This window comes from Silene latifolia, chromosome 1, assembly GCF_048544455.1.
Source record: "Silene latifolia isolate original U9 population chromosome 1, ASM4854445v1, whole genome shotgun sequence".
In the NCBI taxonomy this organism is placed as follows: Eukaryota; Viridiplantae; Streptophyta; class Magnoliopsida; order Caryophyllales; family Caryophyllaceae; genus Silene; species Silene latifolia.
The window spans coordinates 156114274-156133550 of NC_133526.1; the positions used below are offsets into that span (position 1 = coordinate 156114274).

General features: G+C 38.9%; 1 protein-coding gene across 1 annotated transcript; it reads left to right on the forward strand.

Annotated features, from left to right (window-relative positions):
* The first annotated feature begins 1304 nt into the window (after window positions 1–1304).
* LOC141610847 (serine carboxypeptidase-like 27) lies at window positions 1305–5331 on the forward strand. Its single transcript, XM_074429129.1, has 9 exons — window positions 1305–1922; window positions 2116–2211; window positions 2485–2577; window positions 2660–2745; window positions 3127–3387; window positions 3602–3729; window positions 3810–3905; window positions 4437–4542; window positions 4940–5331. Exons 1-9 carry the CDS (start codon window positions 1562–1564, stop codon window positions 5081–5083), a joined length of 1371 nt encoding a protein of 456 aa, XP_074285230.1. The 5' UTR covers window positions 1305–1561; the 3' UTR covers window positions 5084–5331.
* Window positions 5332–19277: the final 13946 nt, after the last annotated feature.

Genomic DNA, 19277 nt, shown 5'->3' on the forward strand with positions numbered 1-19277 from the left:
TTGACGGTGTGAGAGGGTGTGGTGGGTGTTGGTGGGAGTGGTGAAAATATGGAGTAGGAGGAAGAAGAGATTATGGGGTTATGGGCTTACCCAAGGGGGGGAGGGGTAAGGATGAGAATGGTTTTGGGGGTAGGGGGTATGGGTTACCCTTTCTTTGTGTCAAACAAACAATAACAAAAGGAATCAACTATTTTTATTCTCTTTCCCTTTCCTTATTCCCTCCAACCAAACGCCCCCTAAGTATCGCATTTAAGACCGTACAGTCAACAGAAAGAAAATAGAAAATTGGAGGGATTACTATTATTAATCTAACCGCTCGGTATATCTTGGAAGTGAATTCGTATCCAATATTTCATGAAATCTCATTTCATGTGTCCGTGCCTGTATCGTGTCTATTTCGATAATAATACCTAATTAGATAGATGAATGAATTTAGGCATAAAATAAGAGAACACCGTCACCAAATTGGCAATCTAGTTATGTAGTCCATCAACCACTCCATGTGGATGTTGTACCTGTTTTGGTCAAACAACCCACAATATTTTTATAAACACAAATTGAAGCAACTCAGAAAGTTGCTTGCTTTGCACCATTATTACACTACATACATATTTTATGTGTCAAAATAAATGAACGTAGATTGGGGGTGGGGAAGGGATCTCATATCAATCAATATTTCATTCATTTCTTCACTTAAATAACAACTCATCACACTCGTCATGTGAATCAAAACTAATTTCTTCCATTTTTTTGTGTGCCAACTATAATTAATATTCATATATATACATGCTTTACAATAACTACTCCGTATAGTCTAAAATTACGTCTTAAACTTACAACATAAATGTGGTCACTATAACTATATTAATGTGTCACTTATAACATTGAAATAGTCATTATGAACCGTGTTATATAGAAAAAAGATAATCCTAAGCTTAAAGTCTCAAATGAGATTTCGTAAATCTTTTATGGGTTGAAAGTCAAAATTTGTTAGTATTAGGATAAACTAATAAAGTATAATCAGCTAAGATTTTGAGTGAAAATATTGTGAGGGATTTGTGTTTATGAGTTTGGGTAGCATTGATTTTTACACATAATATTTGCTCTCTTCCCAGTTCCCACCCAACTTGCTGTAGCCTGTAAGACTGCACGTCTCACCCACAATTTCCTCTTCCTCCAGCTAACAAAATTGTTATTCATTGAAATCCCAGATTTAATAATAAAGTATATAATTATATATTATTATATTATTATATAGTCAGTCCATCACCCAATATATAGGGATTATCATTATCATTGCCCTTATTAGTTGGGGGTCATTCTCAAGATTTGTTCTTTCTTTACTTGATTGGCTAATTATTAGTGGTAGAGACTAGTAGTAGTAGTGTTTTACTCCAACTTTACTTGTTACAACTTACAACAAACAACCTCTTCTCACACGAGAAGATGAAAAGAGAAGGTTTTTAGCAAAACTCGAAAATTTTATCATTTATAATAGCTCTTTCACCCCAAAAGTTTTGGTCTTTGTGACAATATTTGCGAATTAATTAAATAATAGATCATGGCAAATACCATGATGAATGTATGTATTGGTTGCTTGATTTTGTTATTATCAGGTTGTTGTAATGTGACATTTGCAAATCAAAAGAAAGATAAGATTACATTTTTACCAGGGCAACCTAAAAATGTGGGATTTGCACAGTATTCTGGTTATGTGACAGTTAATAAGTCTGCAGGAAGAGCATTGTTTTATTGGTTAACTGAGTCACCTTCAAATTCTGATAAAAACCCACTTGTTTTATGGCTTAATGGTGGCCCTGGTTGTTCATCTGTTGCTTATGGAGCTGCCGAGGAAATTGGTCCTTTCCATATTAACAATGATGGCAAAACTCTCTACTTGAATCCATATTCTTGGAACAAGGGTATGTCATGTCCACCTTTTTTTATTTATTTTTTTGTCATGTACTTTCAATTATGCTGTTTTTTTTTTTTTTTTGGTGCAAAGGAGTGACGGGTTTTGAATCAAGGTCAGGAGTAGCACCGCTTAATGACTTTGCCAACTAAGTTAGCTTACGTGCTAGAATTGTGTTGTTTTGTATATGTATTGCTGGACAGTGGCAAATTTGCTTTTCCTTGAGTCACCAGCTGGTGTTGGGTTCTCATATTCAAATACATCATCTGATTTGTTGACTGTTGGTGATAGCAGAACAGGTAATTTTTGTACATTTTCTTTTATTTATATATGTATATATTTTTTTTCTAATTACTTTTTACAAAAAAAATATAATTATCCTAGATTCCTTGGTGCTTTTCAAATCTCAGTTTGACTTTAGTTGGGTGTGAATTTTATGTGAAGAATATACATTTGTACTTTTTGGATTTGTAAATTTACATGTGATATTTCTTGTTGTCTATAGTTACCTTCTATCAAATCTGATAATGTTTATTTTTCGATTCCTGAGAGACTGTGACTTTGATGTGCAGCTGAAGATTCGTATAAATTTCTTGTAAGTTGGTTCAATAGGTTTCCTCAGTACAAGTATAGAGAGTTGTACATTGCTGGAGAAAGTTATGCAGGTGATTTATAATCCTTGTAACTAATTAATCACTCTGATGTTGTTAGATGATGAAAGCTAATCTTCTTAAGGTCTATTTTCAGGCCACTATGTTCCTCAATTGTCTCAACTCATTTATAGAAGAAACAAAGGAATTGCAAATCCTGTCATAAACTTCAAGGGCTTTATGGTACAGATTCTTTACTCTTCATTCTAAATCATCAGTCCTTTGGTCTTTCATACGATATAGATTTATCATTAGGGCCGTCTCAGTGCATTTTGGGGGAACTGTATAAATGTTAAAACTTAGGTCCTGCAAATGGTTTTAAAATAGTAAGCCTGAAAAATTTGCTATGAGATTTGGATCCGCGACTTTCCTCACTGAAATGTAGGAGGGCCATCACTGTTAATCTGTTATGTCATTATGAAACCTTTATAACTGTACTCACACAGTCACAGACAAAATTTGGGTCCTGTTATGAGAACCTAATAGAATCTTCTTATCAACCGGCTCTTTTCGCCACTCGAATTTATTTTCTAATCTTAACCATCTGTAGCTAATTTCTATCAGGTGGGAAATGCAGTGACAGATGATTACCATGATTACATTGGTACATTTGAATACTGGTGGACTCATGCCTTGATTTCAGATTCCACCTACAAGAGCCTGAGAGATTCCTGTCTTTCTGGATCATCTCAACACCCATCAATTACATGCAGCAAGGCTCTAGATGCTTCCGAGATAGAGTTTGGAAACATCGATCCCTATAGTATCTATACACGTCCCTGCAACTCTACCGGATCAATGAGGCGTAGGCTACGGGGTCGTTATGTATGTAACAATTTCGCAACTTAATACTGATGACTTTCTTTCTCTCAAATGTCTTCTTTATGTACAACACCTCACCTGTCGAAGTTACGCGGCTCAGAATTACAATGATAATTTAGTAGTGTTATGTCCTAAAAACTATAAAATGGTTTAGTTTAGGATTTTTGTTGTGTTGTGTATGGACATATTTTTTACAAAGTTGTTCAATTGTCACCAGCCTTGGATGAGCAGAGCATATGATCCATGCACTGAGAGGTATTCGAGCGAGTATTTTAATCTTCCTGAAGTGCAAGAGGCTATGCATGCTAATATTACAAAAGTTGCTTATCCGTGGAGCACTTGCAGGTCAGAATTGCTCTAAACTTAGTGTTATCATCGTTGTGGAAATTCCTTGGGATTGTTGATTTAACTTCCATCTATTTCAGTGACATAGTTGGAAGTTACTGGGCTGATTCTCCACTTTCAATGCTTCCGATTTACAAAGAACTCATCGAGGCAGGCTTGCGGATATGGGTATTTAGGTAATTTACTCCTCTTCTTCACAAATGTTCTGTTTCGGAGGTACAAAACTGCCGATTATTGATCCATTTTTTTCTCACAGTGACTGTCTTCCTTTATCTGGAAACATCAAGACTGACCATACAAATTTATATGAGACAGTCTTACATGTGTGACAAACCCATCAGCTCTACAATAAATTGAGAAATATATAAGATTTTTGTTGGGTCTCACATGTGAGACCGCGAGACCGTCTCACACAACTCGCCGCAGAATGACTGTCTAATACAGGCAGCATTAATTGTTCACTTTTTCCTTGTTCATTCATGTAAAAGGCCTTAACATTTGTGCAAAATCAAATGAGAGATTTCTGTAATTATTTAATAAGTATATAAGTATGAACGACATTTCTGTAAACCGCTTTTCTAGTTTCCTTTCGATATCAGTCTAGGAACGGATTATTTGTGCGGTGCTTAGTTTCTGGCTTTCTGCCTTAACCTGTTGGTTTTGTTTTCAGAGTTTGTACTAATTACATTTGGTTGTTGTTTGTGCAGTGGTGACACTGATGCTGTAGTGCCTGTAACTGCTACTAGATATTCCATCGATGCTCTGAAACTCCCTACCGTCAGCAATTGGTATCCTTGGTATGACAAGGGAAGGGTAAGTACACACTTCATGGTGTCGAGATTTAAACATGCTCAATATATCAATGAGCACAACACCATCCCCCCTGCGGCCTTAATGCAGGGTGAGACAGGGAGGGAGTCGGATTTAAGCAGCTTATCCCCATGTCAGAAGACAAGTACAACCAGTCTTAATGATCCACTTTGCTTTATTCCATCATTTTTCAGAAACGAAAAATAAAAACTGGACGACATTGGAAATGGAGAAATCAATGTCAACATGACCAAATTCATTTAAACCAGACATTTAGATGCTAAAAATACACGAGGGTTACTTGTACGGTTGTACAGTAGTACATCCGTGGACAATTCACTTGTGGAACTTCAAGTGCATATATTGTTTCTAATAAACATCATAATATGATTGTCATCAGGTTGGTGGATGGAGCCAAGTATACAAGGGTTTGACATTCGTTACAGTTACAGGAGCAGGACATGAAGTCCCTCTACATCGCCCTCGACAAGCTTTCATTCTTTTCAACCATTTTTTGAAGAACAGGTCCATGCCAATACATTAAAATACATCACAGAATTACTCATTGATTGGGGATCAAGATCAGAAGCAATAAAACCCAGAGAAAAGCAATCTGGAAATCTGAAATGGCCCCCTAATTCTTTGCTTATAGCACGTTCTTTAGATCATAATTCATTTAGATTGGGAGAACATTCGTCTTGCATTCTATTCTTTACAGCAAATGTATCATATGTTGTTTTACTTGATTGTATTAAACTTATTTTAGTATATGAAAATCTCATTCATGTAGAACTGGACAGATGGGAGTTAGTTTGTTGTTTAGCATTTTTTTTTTTTTGGATATTCTCTCATGTACTCCTGAACTTTTTCGTTTTTTAAGGCGTACCCTTCGTTTTCCCCAAAAAACTTTGACCGATAATAATTCTCTGTTACGAGTTCAGAAAGCGGTAATTTTTTTTTTCAAACCAATTATCTCGTTAAGGCCTTGAATTTGAAAAAAAAAAAATCACCGCTTTTTGAATTCGTGGCGGGTAGTTAGGGTTGGTCAAAGTTTTTTTAACAAATAAACTTTGAGCGACCATAATTCCCGATTACGAATTGAGACGTCGGTGAATTCTTTTTCAAACTGAAGACCTCTTAAAGACAGTCAATTTGAAAAAAAAGTTTATAGTACTCTGAACTTATAGCAAAGAGTATTGACGGTCAATTTTTTTTGCAAGAAAAGAGGGTTAGAAAATGAAAAAATTAAGGGGTACAGAAGAGAATATCCTTTTTTTTAAACGACAGGGGGATGAGGATTCAAACCCGTGACCTATACAATGTTTATAATGTTGTTGCATGTTCGGTATGATCGTACAACAAATAGTTGATGACCTTGCTGTAAGTTTGTAATAATATATCTTGCGGTGTGTTACATACTTTCAGTGGTTTTAAGTTTATACGAGTTAAATTGTGTAATGTCAAAGAGTAAATTATGTCAATGTGAATCAAGGTTGATTTGTGGTTTATGAGTAATGTCAAGATGGTATAATATGTATCGGTTTGAAGGACTGGGAATTGAAGTTGCTTGATGGTGAACTTCGGGGACGAAGTTCCTTTTAAGAGGGGAAGAGTAATGTCGCAAAGTAAAAATGATGTAATTATAACAACTTTACAGTATTTATGTGGTATTTTAAAGTATGTGAATGATTGTTTGAACAGTTTTATATGATGGTTTGAATAGTTTCATAGTGGTTATTGTGCAATTGAATAAGAGTTTGTACTTGTTGAATAAAATAACATGTTGTGTACTTTATTTTCAGTATTTATTCACTATGTTGGCTTGAGAATTAGATGTTATTAGCAAACAGTGGAGTTATCCTTAGTAGAATTGTGTTGTGTGGTTAAGGTAATAGAGTAGAATGAAATATGTGTTGTATGAATTAGTAATGTGTGTTGTTATAAATCGGTGGTAGGATCGTTGTTTTGTATGTTTCGTAATCGGCAGTTGTTGACAAGTAATGAATGAAAGTACAGTCTAATAGTTGTGTTAATGTACATTCAAATAGTAGCATGTAGTGGGTGCAGGTGATGGTTGAGTTAGTTGTTTTGTGACTGGTATGCGTTCAAGTGATTCAAAAGAAAGTTTGTGATTAGCTGGAAGTCGTGTTGTGTATTGTGTGCTAAGGTGGATAATGATGATGTTTGATGGACATACGTAGTGGGATGGTATTTCTAAACAGCTATGTTGACCTGTGTCGGGTAAACGGTGGTGATGGCCTTGGTTTCTTTGTCGGGTGGTTCGGGAGAGGATGAGTCCAAATTCGGGGACAAAGTTCTTTTTAAGGAAGGAAGACTGTAATACCCGTCCTTTTAGGGACCCGTTGACCGACGTTGACTGACCTTAGACACCGATCTAGGCCCTGGGACACCCCAAGAGGGATGTCTCGTGACGTGATAAGCTTTGTGCATGTGGTACTCGATCTAGTCGAGGCTACTCGATCGAGTAGCTAGGGAGCTCGATCGAGTAGGGGCCAGTCGATCGAGTAAGTTAGTTACTCGATCGAGTAGCGTGTTTACAGCGAGGATTTATATATCGTGTTTTGAGAAACCGCAAATCATTTCCGCCTCTCTTCCCTAAACCTAAATGTCGTCTCTCCTTCTCCCCTTCACCATAATTCCTTCCATTGGAACCTTTGAGGATGCTTGTGCCATGGGGATGGGTTGCTTGAGTCGGGTAGCAGTCTTGACGCTGGATTGTTATGCGTAGGTATGTCATCATCATCATCATTGTCGTTGTTGCTTTCAGTTAGGGTTGTAGTAATAGTAATAGGTGATTGTACTGTTTGAATAGGTATATTTCTTGGTTAATTGGTATCATGTGGTCGGACGTGGAATCGCTGCGGTTGGCTAAAGATAGGTTCGCCTACTCAGTACTGTTGGTTGTCTAGTGTGTCTTTTGATATGGTTGATTGGTTGAGGTAACTTGTTGTTGTTGTTGTTGTTGTGGAATAATTATCATATTGGATTCTGATTTGGTGATTGTTGGTAGAGTATTGTGAATATCTTATATCTGTCTGTGATCTTCGGGGTGCGTCCCTGGCTGAGTGGAGTCACTTGCGGGAGTGGCTTCACGCCCTTGATTCGCCTTCTGTGGAACCCGCCACAGAAGGGATGTGCACATTAATGGACATGGATTTATCGCTCGATATGAGGAGTGAGGCTTAGGTGGGAAAGGCTGCGGTCCCTCACTGGCAGGGCTGGTCCAGTGGACAGTCGGTGATGGTGATTGATTGGAAGTGATGTGGCTTGCGTGTGTTTTGTTGTATCTGTATTGTGCCGGCAGTTGTTGGTGTGTTTTCCTCAGTTACTGACCTTGTGTGGTTTTGTCTCCTTGTTTGTTTCTGTTGTGTCTGCCGTGATCCCTTATGGTGAGCAGTCAGTCTTAGCAGGTTGTGATCTGGATGATAGCTGAGTGTTTGGCGGGATGAGTCTTTCACGAGTCACGACAGGAGTGTAGTTCACATAATTGATAGTAGTTTGAGTTGTACCTTTTGTATACCTTTAGTTTTGGTTAATCACTTGTAATAAACTTTAATTGTTCTTTTATCGACATTTGATAATTACTGTCCCCGGGCAACCGAGATGGTAATGCCCTTATATGCCAGGGAAGGTCTTGTTAAGGCTCCTTGGTATATGGGGGTGTTACAAAGTTGTATCAGAGCGACGATTTTGGAACCTGTATCAAATGAGCCTAATGAACGTAGTGAGTCTAATAAAATGAACCTGGTGTATGTGTATTGGGAGCCCCAGCTGATGCTAGATTTTGGGTGAGTAGGCGCCCTCATTTCAAAATCATGGCCCCATTATGCTTAAGCCAGTCATCGGGTACGGGAATGTCAAGTCGGAAAGTATGTGCCTAATGTGTGTAATGGTTATGCTAGAAATGTTTGTGCTGAAGTCTCTGTTGATGCTAGTATGTGTGATGGTGATGGAAACAGTGAAAGTATACGGTTAAGTAGATATGTGTATGAAAGTAGTGGAAGTGGTGAAGCGTTTATAGTACGTGATAGTGGGTATGATGTGGTGATGGTAATGTTTTCCCAAATAGTTGGTATTAGTGGTTGATCTAAAGAACTTGTGAGTCTTGTGTGTGGTAATAATGATAATTAGTAAGTTTTGATTTTGTTGTAATGGTTATCAAAATAGAATTTGGTAAATGTGATAGATGAATGGTTGAATGCTTCCGTGATATGGCATAATTAAGTTGAGTAAGCTAGTTGATAATTGTTGTGACATGGTTGAATTATTAGTAAGTTTGGATGATAAAGAAAGGTTAAATGTTAGATGAATGCTTAGAGTGATATGATTAGCAGTTGTATTGTCGAAGTTACAAATGCATGATTAGAAGTTATTTTGTTGTAGTCTCAATTGTATGATTAGAAGTAAAAGAAACGTGTTGAAAGTATGCATGAGAAAGCTAAAAGTTTAGTCATCTGGTTGCGTAATGGTTGTTATAGAATGAAATGAAAGAGTTGAACGAAGTAATATGTTTGTTAGAATTGATGCGTTGTACTTGTGTAGTAGTAATACGTTGTGAGTAAGTATAATAATCTGTGACGATTTCCGAATTTATTTTGGAATCGACACGCGTTGCTATTTTGCAGGAACCTTTAGTTAAGCTCATAATTTCCGATCATGTACCTAGCCTTACTTGACCGAGTACGAGTGCCTACTAGACTGAGTAGACCCCATTCGATCTAGTTTAGGAGTTATGAGATCGAAAAGTTGGATCTGCCAACGAAAAACTCGATCGAGCAACTCCAACTCGATCGAGTAAGTTGCTACAGTACCGCTGAAACACGGGATCTTTATACTCTTTTCTCTAATTCTTTCTTTCTTATTCTTCATTCATCCAAAAACCCTAATATTCTTAATCTCTCTCAAAGTTCTCTTGTTCTTGTGATTTTGGTGCTTGATTTTTGTGCTTCTCTTGCTTACTCCGTCCTTTTTACTTGCTAATTCATCAAGGTAATAATATTCATCTTCTTTTTATGTTTTAATTGATTAAAAGCATGTATAAGAGTTGAAGTTTGTTGAGAAATCCAGTCTATATGCATAAAATCTTGCTTGTAATTGTTGTAATATGATCTAATTGCTTCAATTTGCTGATTATTGATGTTAGTTATGCAAAAATCGAATCAAATTGGGGGTTTATGTGACTCGAAATTTCTAGAGTTTGAGATTTTGAGTTGAATTTTGGTTGTCTTTTTGTATGTAAAAGGGAGAAAACTGGGTAATGTATGTTATATATATCATGTCTAGAGTTGATTTTGATGATTTTCAGTCAAAATTTTGCCTTAAAACTTCGTCTTAAAAGTGCCCTAAATTGAAATTCGTTTTACATTATTGTGAAATTTGTCTATTTATGAAGTTATTTTGAGAGAATAATTTTCAGAAGTGGTAGTAGTGGGGTTAAGTGATGTCATACATGCCAAGATTTTTACAGCAGTGAGACCGTCTGAAGGTACATTTGAGAGTTCATACTTATAATTTCTGGATTGTTGGTGAAAGTGTGTACTTAGTAGCTCTTTTTCATGATCATACATGGATGTTTTACATGTTTTCATATATACGTGGTTTGTATATTTAAGTCATGTGTTAAAACAGATGCCGAGACCAACTGTGGGAACCCGTCAGAGTAAGAGGGGGAGGGCTTCTGAGCCTGGGGTAGGAGAGGCGAGTGGACCTACGGTCCCAGCAGTACCCGCATACCCGTCTGTAGTCTTTGTGCACTTCACACAAAGGGCTAATTTTGTTGCTTTACAGAAATGGAAGATGAGACCTGATACGGTCGTTTCTGTACCAAAAATAAATACCTAGCTACTACTAACAGAAGTCAGCGGTAAGTAGGGTCGATCTCCACAGGGAGGCGGTTTACTATCTACTTGTCTATTCTATCTGTCTAATGTCACTATTGGGGGTTTTGATTGTGTTTTGACTAAACTAATAGAGACTAAGGCGAGAGAAGTAAAGATGCGAGAAATTAACAGTAAGAGAAGGGAAACTAGGATGTCGGGTCATCAATGAACGTCAGTAAATCGCAGTTAAGGTTACAGATCAGTCGATGTGTCGGTCTAAGGGGCAACGAATATCTCCTTTCGGTCTCAATTCACCCTAAAATGCTATTAGCTTAACTTTCGCCCTCACTAAAGCATCCCATTGATCACTGCGGGTCTCACCCCTTCCAACCTTTCGGTCTAGGTCAAGGCTTACCAAAATTAAAAGGCTAATTGCTTCGAATCAACTAGCAGGATACAGTTAAGGCAGCGATTATTAACATAGACATAACTACAACGACGGATCTATAAACCTAATTAGCAATTAACATTAGTCCATTGACTACCCTAATCCTAGCAGAGAGATTAGCTAGACATGAATAAATAAAGAACAAGGAGTAAGGAAGGAAGAACAATAAACATTAAATTAAATTAAAGAAGAAGAGAAGGAGGAGTTACTGAAATAAATCCGGAGAGAAAGTAACAGGAGAAAAGTAGTAAAGTAACAGTGTATGTCGTCCCAAGAGAGAAGTGAGAGAGAGAGTACAAATGACGTCCTAACTTCCTATTTATAAGAAAATAGGATTATTACTTAACCTAATAGCGAAATAAAGCTTAAAGCCCGAGCCCATAAGAGAATCCACTCGATCGAGTGATTTAAAACCACTCGATCGAGTAAAGTAAAGCTTAAACCACTCGATCGAGTAGAAAATCTACTCGATCGAGTAAATCCTAAAATGCAACTACTCGATCGAGTAGAAAAAGGACTCGATCGAACATAATTGTACTCGATCGAGTACTTTCCAGCGCACAATTTCCTACTTTGCGCACTGAACTTCAAACGGCTGCCATTTCTTCGTTACTTGGGCAAACAGGGCGATTCCAGTGGCGTTGGAAAGCTAAGAGGACAAAATTTCATCTCCAATTAGAATCACCTAAATATATGTTTTAGAACTCGAGATATGGCTCTCCAAAGTAGGCACTAGAAATTTGAAGTTCTTCCTTTGCTCGCCTAGCTATCTTTCTTCTTTGCGCATCTCAAAATAGCTACATTCCCGCTCCAAATTCACTCTTCCTCCAAATGCATGCTAAACGGACGGTAAAAGGCTCGATTTCACCATTTTCTGGTTCATTCCTGCAAATAAGACAAAACAAACCAAAGTAGCATATTCGGGCATTTCGTAGCATAAAACTACGATAATAGCATAGAAATACGTGCATAAAAAGGCCTAAAAGGACTATATAAAATGCACGTATCAAATCTCCCCAAACCAAACCTTTACTCGTCCTCGAGTAAACTAAATGCAAACTAATGGAACGGAAAAGATAACCCAGAGCTAGCTACAAATGCCCACTTAAACCAATTTAATGCAAGCAAACTAACTCTTATAGCAAACAGTCAAATGCAAACGAGTTGTAAGATGTTTATAATAAAGCTGAACCGTCGACCTTGCAAGACCTTCAATAATGGACTCTCACGGGTCACTCTTCTCTCATGAAGCAAAGGGTGAACGTATATATGTAAGAGAGAAAGAAAAATAGTCGCTCACCTAGACTACGACCCACATAGACATGCATGCAACTAATATGATAGACAGTTCTAGCTACCGTACACACATTCCAACCAAACAAGGTCTTGTCACAGTCGAGGGCTTACAAAAATATGGTAAAGTGAGACAATGGGTAAGAAAAGGCAAAACATGTTATGGGAATGTGGAGGTATAGGTGATCAAGCTAGTACCTAAACAGAACCAAATGACAACATCCGATTCCAACTCAATTATGGGATTAAGCACATGCCCTTCATTTGGCACAAATCTCACCAAACCAAACTGAACTTACTCCTCAAATGATATAAATAAAGCATAGGAGCGAAACTGTCTCATCAAACAACATCTTTTTTTTTTCTTTCAAATTTTTCCATTCCCTTTTTTTTCGGTTTCCTTCGATTTTTTCTCTTCTTTTTTCACGTTTTTTTTCTTTTTCACGTTTTTTTTTCATTTTCAAATTATCTTCTTTTTCTTTTCTCATCCTCCTTCTTTCTTTTCTACCAACTCCAAATAACGCAATACAGACCAAACTTGGCACAATAAATTATATACCGCAAAGATAATCTAAACTAGCTTGACAAGGCAGGCTAAATTTGGATGTAGCTAAGGGTCAACAGGCAAATTTGGCTAATGTGGAGTTTAATGGGTAAAAATGAAATAAAGGGGAAATGTAAGCACCTCCCTGCATGTGACACCAACCACTAACCCGAATGTATGTAGGCAAAAAGCAATTGAATTTCATATACGTGCAAATTGATGATACATGTTATGCAAGGAGTAACTACTCACAATCCTACATGAAACTGGTCATAAATGACACCAGTTTATAAGGCTCTAAATCCTTAGAAATTAAAAGTAGGTTGCCAAAATTTCAGGTCAACTCTATTTGTTCAGCTAAATTTTAACATAAACTCGTAAACATGCAAAAGACAAAGCTAAAAAGATAATAGTTTAATGCAAGGCTTAAGCAAAAAGACAAATTACAGTGCAATTTCATCATCGAAATCGACCGTTCCGACTCAACCTACATGCTAAAATAAACGTGAATTTTTTGAAATTTTATCAATTTTTAGGGAATTTTTGAATTTTATAAAAATAAACAACAATGCATACGAAAATTAAACGTGATAACAGAAATGCAAATAAAAACAATATGCAGACACAGATATGGATGCATAACCTCCCCAAACCAAATCGTACAATGCCCTCATTGTACCAAAACATGGAAAAGAAATGCAAACTAGAAGAGAAAGAGAGTAAATACGGAAAGCTTACAAGATTGCGCGAATAAGGGACCTCCCCAAACCAACCAGCAACGTGGGAGGTCGCTAAATAGCCCGAATATCGTCACAGAAAGCAAATCCAAGTCATGGGCATCTTAAAACTGCTCGATAAAGAAGAAAGGCAGGCGATCGAGTTGTTCTCTCTTGGGCAGGTACTCGATCGAGTAGATTAAATGCTCGATCGAGTAAATACAGCAGCAAAAGTGCTCGATCGAGTACAAAAAGTACTCGATCGAGTCTTCCGCAATATAATCCTGCAAAGACGCTGACACGGCTATCGCAACCCTATCAAAGATAAAACCTAACGGTCTCAACTAAAATATAGCAGAGGCAGTCGAGTATCGAATCCATAGGGAGGAAATGTAATTATAGCTGTCTATTCTAATCCTATGGTAACAATTGGGGGTTGTTTAAATTTTGGTTTCTAAACTACGAGAATTAAAGGGAAGAGAAATAAGGTGAAGAGCAAATAAGCAATAAAGTACGATTAAACTATCAAGAAGAGAGGGACATGTCGGGATTTCGGTTCACTACGGTAGTCCAACAACTCAGCAGTAAATGACTCAGACGAACTAATGTGAGACGGATGTTAGAAGGTCCTTTCGGTCCACTTCCTACCCTAAAATACCACTAACTTAACTTTCGTCCTCATTAGGGTAATCTACTGTTTATAGCAGGCCTATTTAGTCCAATCTTTCGATCCAGGATTAATTGTAGCCAGTTTAATGGGTGACATAGAAGCGTGCACTCAACTAGGTCGGGAATTACAGTTAAATTGCTATAGTGACAGGGTCTTTTAATCAATTCGTCCAATTCGGGGCAAAATACCATAAAAGCAGTATAGAAATGCATAGAAATACGTGCTGAAATAGGCCAAAAAGACTATACATTAGGCACGTATCAAATCTCCCCAAACCAAACCTTTACTCGCCCTCGAGTAAACTCAAAACTAAACTAATGGAACGGAAATGATAACTCAGAGTTAGCTTAACTTGTCTACTTGAACCGATTTAATGCAACAAAAATCAACAGTTAAAGCCAAGCGGTCGATGCAAAACGAATCATAAGCTGTTCATAAATAAAGCTGACCTATCGACCTTGCAAGACCAACAAAACTGGACTCTCACGTGGTCACTCTTCTCTCATGAAGCAAAGGGCGAATGTAATATGTAGAAGAGAGAAGAAAGGACAGTCACTCACCTAACTGCGACCTACATAGCATGCATGCAACAAAAATGAAAGACAATTCAAGTACTGATGCACAAATTCCAACCAATAATGTCCGTCACAGCCGAGGGTATGCAAATAATATGGGAATAGTGAGGTTCAGGTGAGAAAAGGCAAAACAAGTTATGGAAATGTGGAGGTAAGAGCGTCAAGCTAGTTCCTAACAGGACCATAATGAAACCATCCGGATCTCAAACTGACTGAAAAACTAAGTACTAGTGCCCTTCACTTGGCACAAAACTCACTAGACTCAAAGCACAATCTCCTCAAAAAAATGTAGGATAGAACGGAGGAGTCAGACGGTTACAAACTTCCCTTTTAAAGACACCGTCTGAAACGACTAACTGAACAACAACTCTTGTCGATTGTACATCTTCGAACATCTTCTCAACTCTGACAAGAGGGTGCAACTATTTTCACAATTTTTCTTTCTTTCTTTTTCGATTCAGCTCTCTTTTCTCTGTTTTTTTTCATATTTTTTTTTCTTCTTTCCTTTTTCACGTTTTCTTCCTTTTTCCTTTTTTTTTTCAATACTTTTTTTCTTTCCTCCTTCCTTAATACAAACACCAACTCCAACAAGAATTACGGACCAAACTGCAATGGAAGACATACCACAAAAGACATACTAACTAGCTTGACTAGGCAGGCTTAGTTTGGAATGCAGCTAATGGGTCAAAAAGGCAAGTTTTGGCTAAAGTGGAGCTAAATGGGTGAAGATATAAAGAAAGGGGAATTTGCAAGACCCTCCCTGCATGTGACACCAGCCGCAAACCCGAATATGTGCATTTGACGAGAAATTGAATGTCATAAATGTGCAAATGAGATGAACATGCTATGCAAGGAGTACTACTTTCAAAAATTCCTAATGAACTGGTCATGGATGTCACCAGTTATGGCTCTAAAACTCAGAATTTTTAAGTAGTTTGCCAGTTTATAGGTCAAGTCTAAACGGTCAGCTATTATTTGAACAGAAATTAAGTAGATTATGCGTATGACAAGGCTAAAGACTATCAATAAAAGTGCAAGGCTCAAGTAAAATGACAAGTTATAGTGCAATTTCATCACGGGAATCTACCGTTCCGACTCAACCTATATGCAAAACTAAACGTGAAATTTTTGAATTTTTGAAGTTTTCTAATTTTTTTGATTTTTGAATTTTTTTTTTTTTTATTGAAAATAAACAACAATGCAAGCTGAAAAATTAAACGTGAATGCAGAACAAATGCAGATGCAGACTCAAAAGGATGCAATACCCTCCCCAAACCAAAACGGACAACGCCCTCGTTGTCCTCCAGCATACACCAGCAGAAAGATGGGGGATGGGGGTATACAACCAGCAGAATAAAAATAATGGAGACAAAATGAAAAGAGTAAGGTACGTACAAAAGCGAACTTCCCAAACCAAAGAAAACGGGAAGTGAGTAGACCAGTAGCTACCCGTCGTCGGCACCGCCGTCACCCAGTACCCTGACTCAACAAAACGGTCTCCCCAAACCAGCAACAGACAAGGTGGAAACTCAGTCGTCATCTCCAGGCTGATCCTCCGGACCGGGTGTGAACGGAGGGTCACTCGCCTCCTCTCTGGCAGCTCGCTGTGCCGCCTGCTCAGCCCGTAACCGCACCTCTCGTGCTACCGGTGTCTCCTCCGCCTCCTCCTCTGAGTCAGAAGGTAGTGGAGGGTACCCGTCCGCTGGGTATCGGTAGAAGGAGGGATGTGGCCACCCCTCTGGAATCGGTCGCCGGGCTCGGATATGGAACTCGTAGAGCGGGAATACAGCCAAAGCCATATCCCGTCTCATCTCAGTAATGTACCTGCACATATCCAAAAGCAAGGCATCACGACGCCCTTGGTCCATGACCTCGGGCGCCCCTAAAACAGGAGGGCGGAGACAAAATTGGCCGGAAGGCCGATCGAAGGAGGTGGAGTGAGTGAAGGTGTAGGTGTGGGAGTCTGTGTGGGTCCAGTCTGAGTCTGAGTCTGGGCCGGAGTCTGAGCCTGAGAGCTAGAAGTCGCTCCGGCCTCCCGCTTCCTCTTCCTAGAAGAAGAATTAGGGGTGAAGGTAAGGTGGTAGGTGGGTGGAGGTGGCCTCGCTCCCTCAGCAACAGACGGGAGCGGTAAGAGTGGAGGAAGGGTAGGACACGACAAGGTAACAGACGTGGAACTACAAATCTTCCACGTCCTCGCGCTCCCCTTCGTCTTTGGGAACCAGGCGAAGTCGGCCACTGCACCCGAGTCAAGGTAAGCCATCCTATCGGTGCGGTGAGTCCGGCTCGGCGGGGTAAAGGTGGCGGGCAATCCTAGTCACTAGCCCGCCGCGGACAACGGTCTCTTGACCCGGTCCCAATTCCGTTCCAATGCTGAGCTACTAGATAGGCAATGTTTAGAACAAACGGGGTACCGTAGTCAATGTTGAGGTACCCCGCGAGAATCGCTAGCTCAGTGTTGGTCACGTTATTGGGCTCAGGTCGCCCAAAGATGGTCTCTCCTATCAGACGCAAGTAGTAACGGGGGGCAGGTAAGTGAACGTGAGCTCCCTTCCGTGAGGGGAAGGGGGTGTGAGAAAGTGCAGCCCAAAGTGGCTGAAGGAGATCCCGAGGTGGGTCTACGGGGCCGTCACTAACTAGGCCTAAAACCTGCCCAAACCTGGCCAAAGTCCAGTGGTGCGACTCATTGCGGAGTCGAAAGTGAATGCAAGAACTGGAGTGGTCAGCATCGTAAGAGTCGGTGTCAAAAGAATAGGAGCTGAAAAACTCGTATGTAGGGATACGAATAGCAGCTTCCTGCATGGTGTGGACAGCGGGCCGCCCACGGGGGCGCTTGGTGAAGGGGCTCGAAAACAAGCGTTTGCATTTTGTAAGGAGTCGCCACCAATTTTTATGGGAAATTGGAACCGTTCGAATACCTCATGTCATGTCAAGACACAAAGTAGTGACATGAACACTAAGCAATCGTTACCCTTAGCATTCTATGTCTAGAATGACTCTCGTGGATGCCAATGAACACGGGTGCTCACGGAGATCTGGAGTAAGGGGTGAGGGTACGTATTAGGAAGCTCTTTTGATCGAACACCTAATCCCGCCCGCCTCGATAGCGGCCTCTACTAATGATTAGGGAAGTTGTTCGTACTTGATATATCGTCGGCTATATGCATGCAATGCAACATCCAAGTTTTGATCCTAGCATGTGAAGATTTACTAAGTCGGTGGACAATTAAGTTAGCAAACAATTGATGTCGAAGTAGGATTTAATGTTGATTTACATGTGAAAACATACAAATGATAAAAGAAATAATGATAAATATAATAATGGAAATTACAATAATGAAAATTACAACGACTACATTGGATAGGCGATTTTATGTCGAAAATACCTCTAAAACGGATGATTTGATAAAAAGAAATAAAAGAATGAAACACGACAGATCAGAAGGTGATAATATGAATATTAGTTGATTAATACGTAGCTAATTAAACTAGGTCAAGGCAGAAAAGGAGTTCAGAGACAGAACTCAACTGAACAAAGAAGCGCGAACGCGCGCCCTTTGGAAGAGGCGCATCAGTTGCCGCGTCTGTTCCAAGGGTGAGTTCTGGCTGTGAAGCCGGAACTGCAAATCGTTAATGTTATTTGTTAATTTTAAGGATTGATTACGATTTTAGACTCGGATGAAAGTTATTAGCAGATTATTTACATGTGATTGAGGTCATAAAACAAGAAAAACATGGATGAGACGGAAATAAGACAGATTAATTACGTGAAGGGTCGATGTTAATGAACGATTAACTAAACTAACTAAACGAATTATTAACTAAACATGATAAACGACGAATTAATGAATATGGACGCAAATATATCAATGACGAACCCTAGAAACCCAATACGAACAAATTGAACTTCTAAAATCCGGGTTTGAATATTAATGACGAAAACCCGTAAATATTGATTATTTAGGATTTAAGTCGGGACAATGATGAATTAAAACATGTGAATGAATTATATACAATATACATGTGAATTATATGTTAACATGACGGATAATTAACAAACAAACTAAACAAACAAAAAGAATTGACGAATAACAAGACGAAGGAAGAAGAAAAAGAAGCAGAATCAATCGGCCCCCTCACGAAGAGGCGCAGCAGTGTCTGCGCTCCTTCAAGAGGCGCAGCGATTCTTTGCGTCCTTTCTCTTCGTCGTCTGTCTCACGGAAATCCGTAAAAAAGGTTTTAAAGACGGTTTTAGAAATCGGTTTTAACGGTGTTTTCGACATAAAACTTACAATGGTGATGATACAATAAATAAAAGGAGAGATTAATACACCCTCAGACTTACATGTTGACGGAACGAGAAGAACTAAGAAGATCGATTAGTGATGCTCGACGCGAATGCAAGGAAAGAGTGCCCTCGTAAGAGGAAAACGATTTAACAAATTGATTAATTAGATTGATTGAGTGTAGTGGTCAAATTGGTCACCATGCAACGGAGAGGCTGGTATCCGGAAGGATCCGAGCTTACGTGGTCGAATGTTCAAGCACGTAGGCGCCAATTAGTAAGAACGAAGTCTAGAATGCAAAGGGAGAAGAGAAGGGCGGACACTCGCGTGAGAAATATGAGGAACGAAGGCTCCTATTTATACTAATCA

Bases quoted from the DNA above. Each gene is read 5' to 3' on its own strand.
- LOC141610847 (XM_074429129.1), top strand. From the start codon at position 1,562: ATGGCAAATACCATGATGAATGTATGTATTGGTTGCTTGATTTTGTTA. The intron at 2,578-2,659 runs GTGATTTATAAT...GTCTATTTTCAG, and splicing joins TGCTGGAGAAAGTTATGCAG to GCCACTATGTTCCTCAATTG. The intron at 4,543-4,939 runs GTAAGTACACAC...GATTGTCATCAG, and splicing joins CTTGGTATGACAAGGGAAGG to GTTGGTGGATGGAGCCAAGT.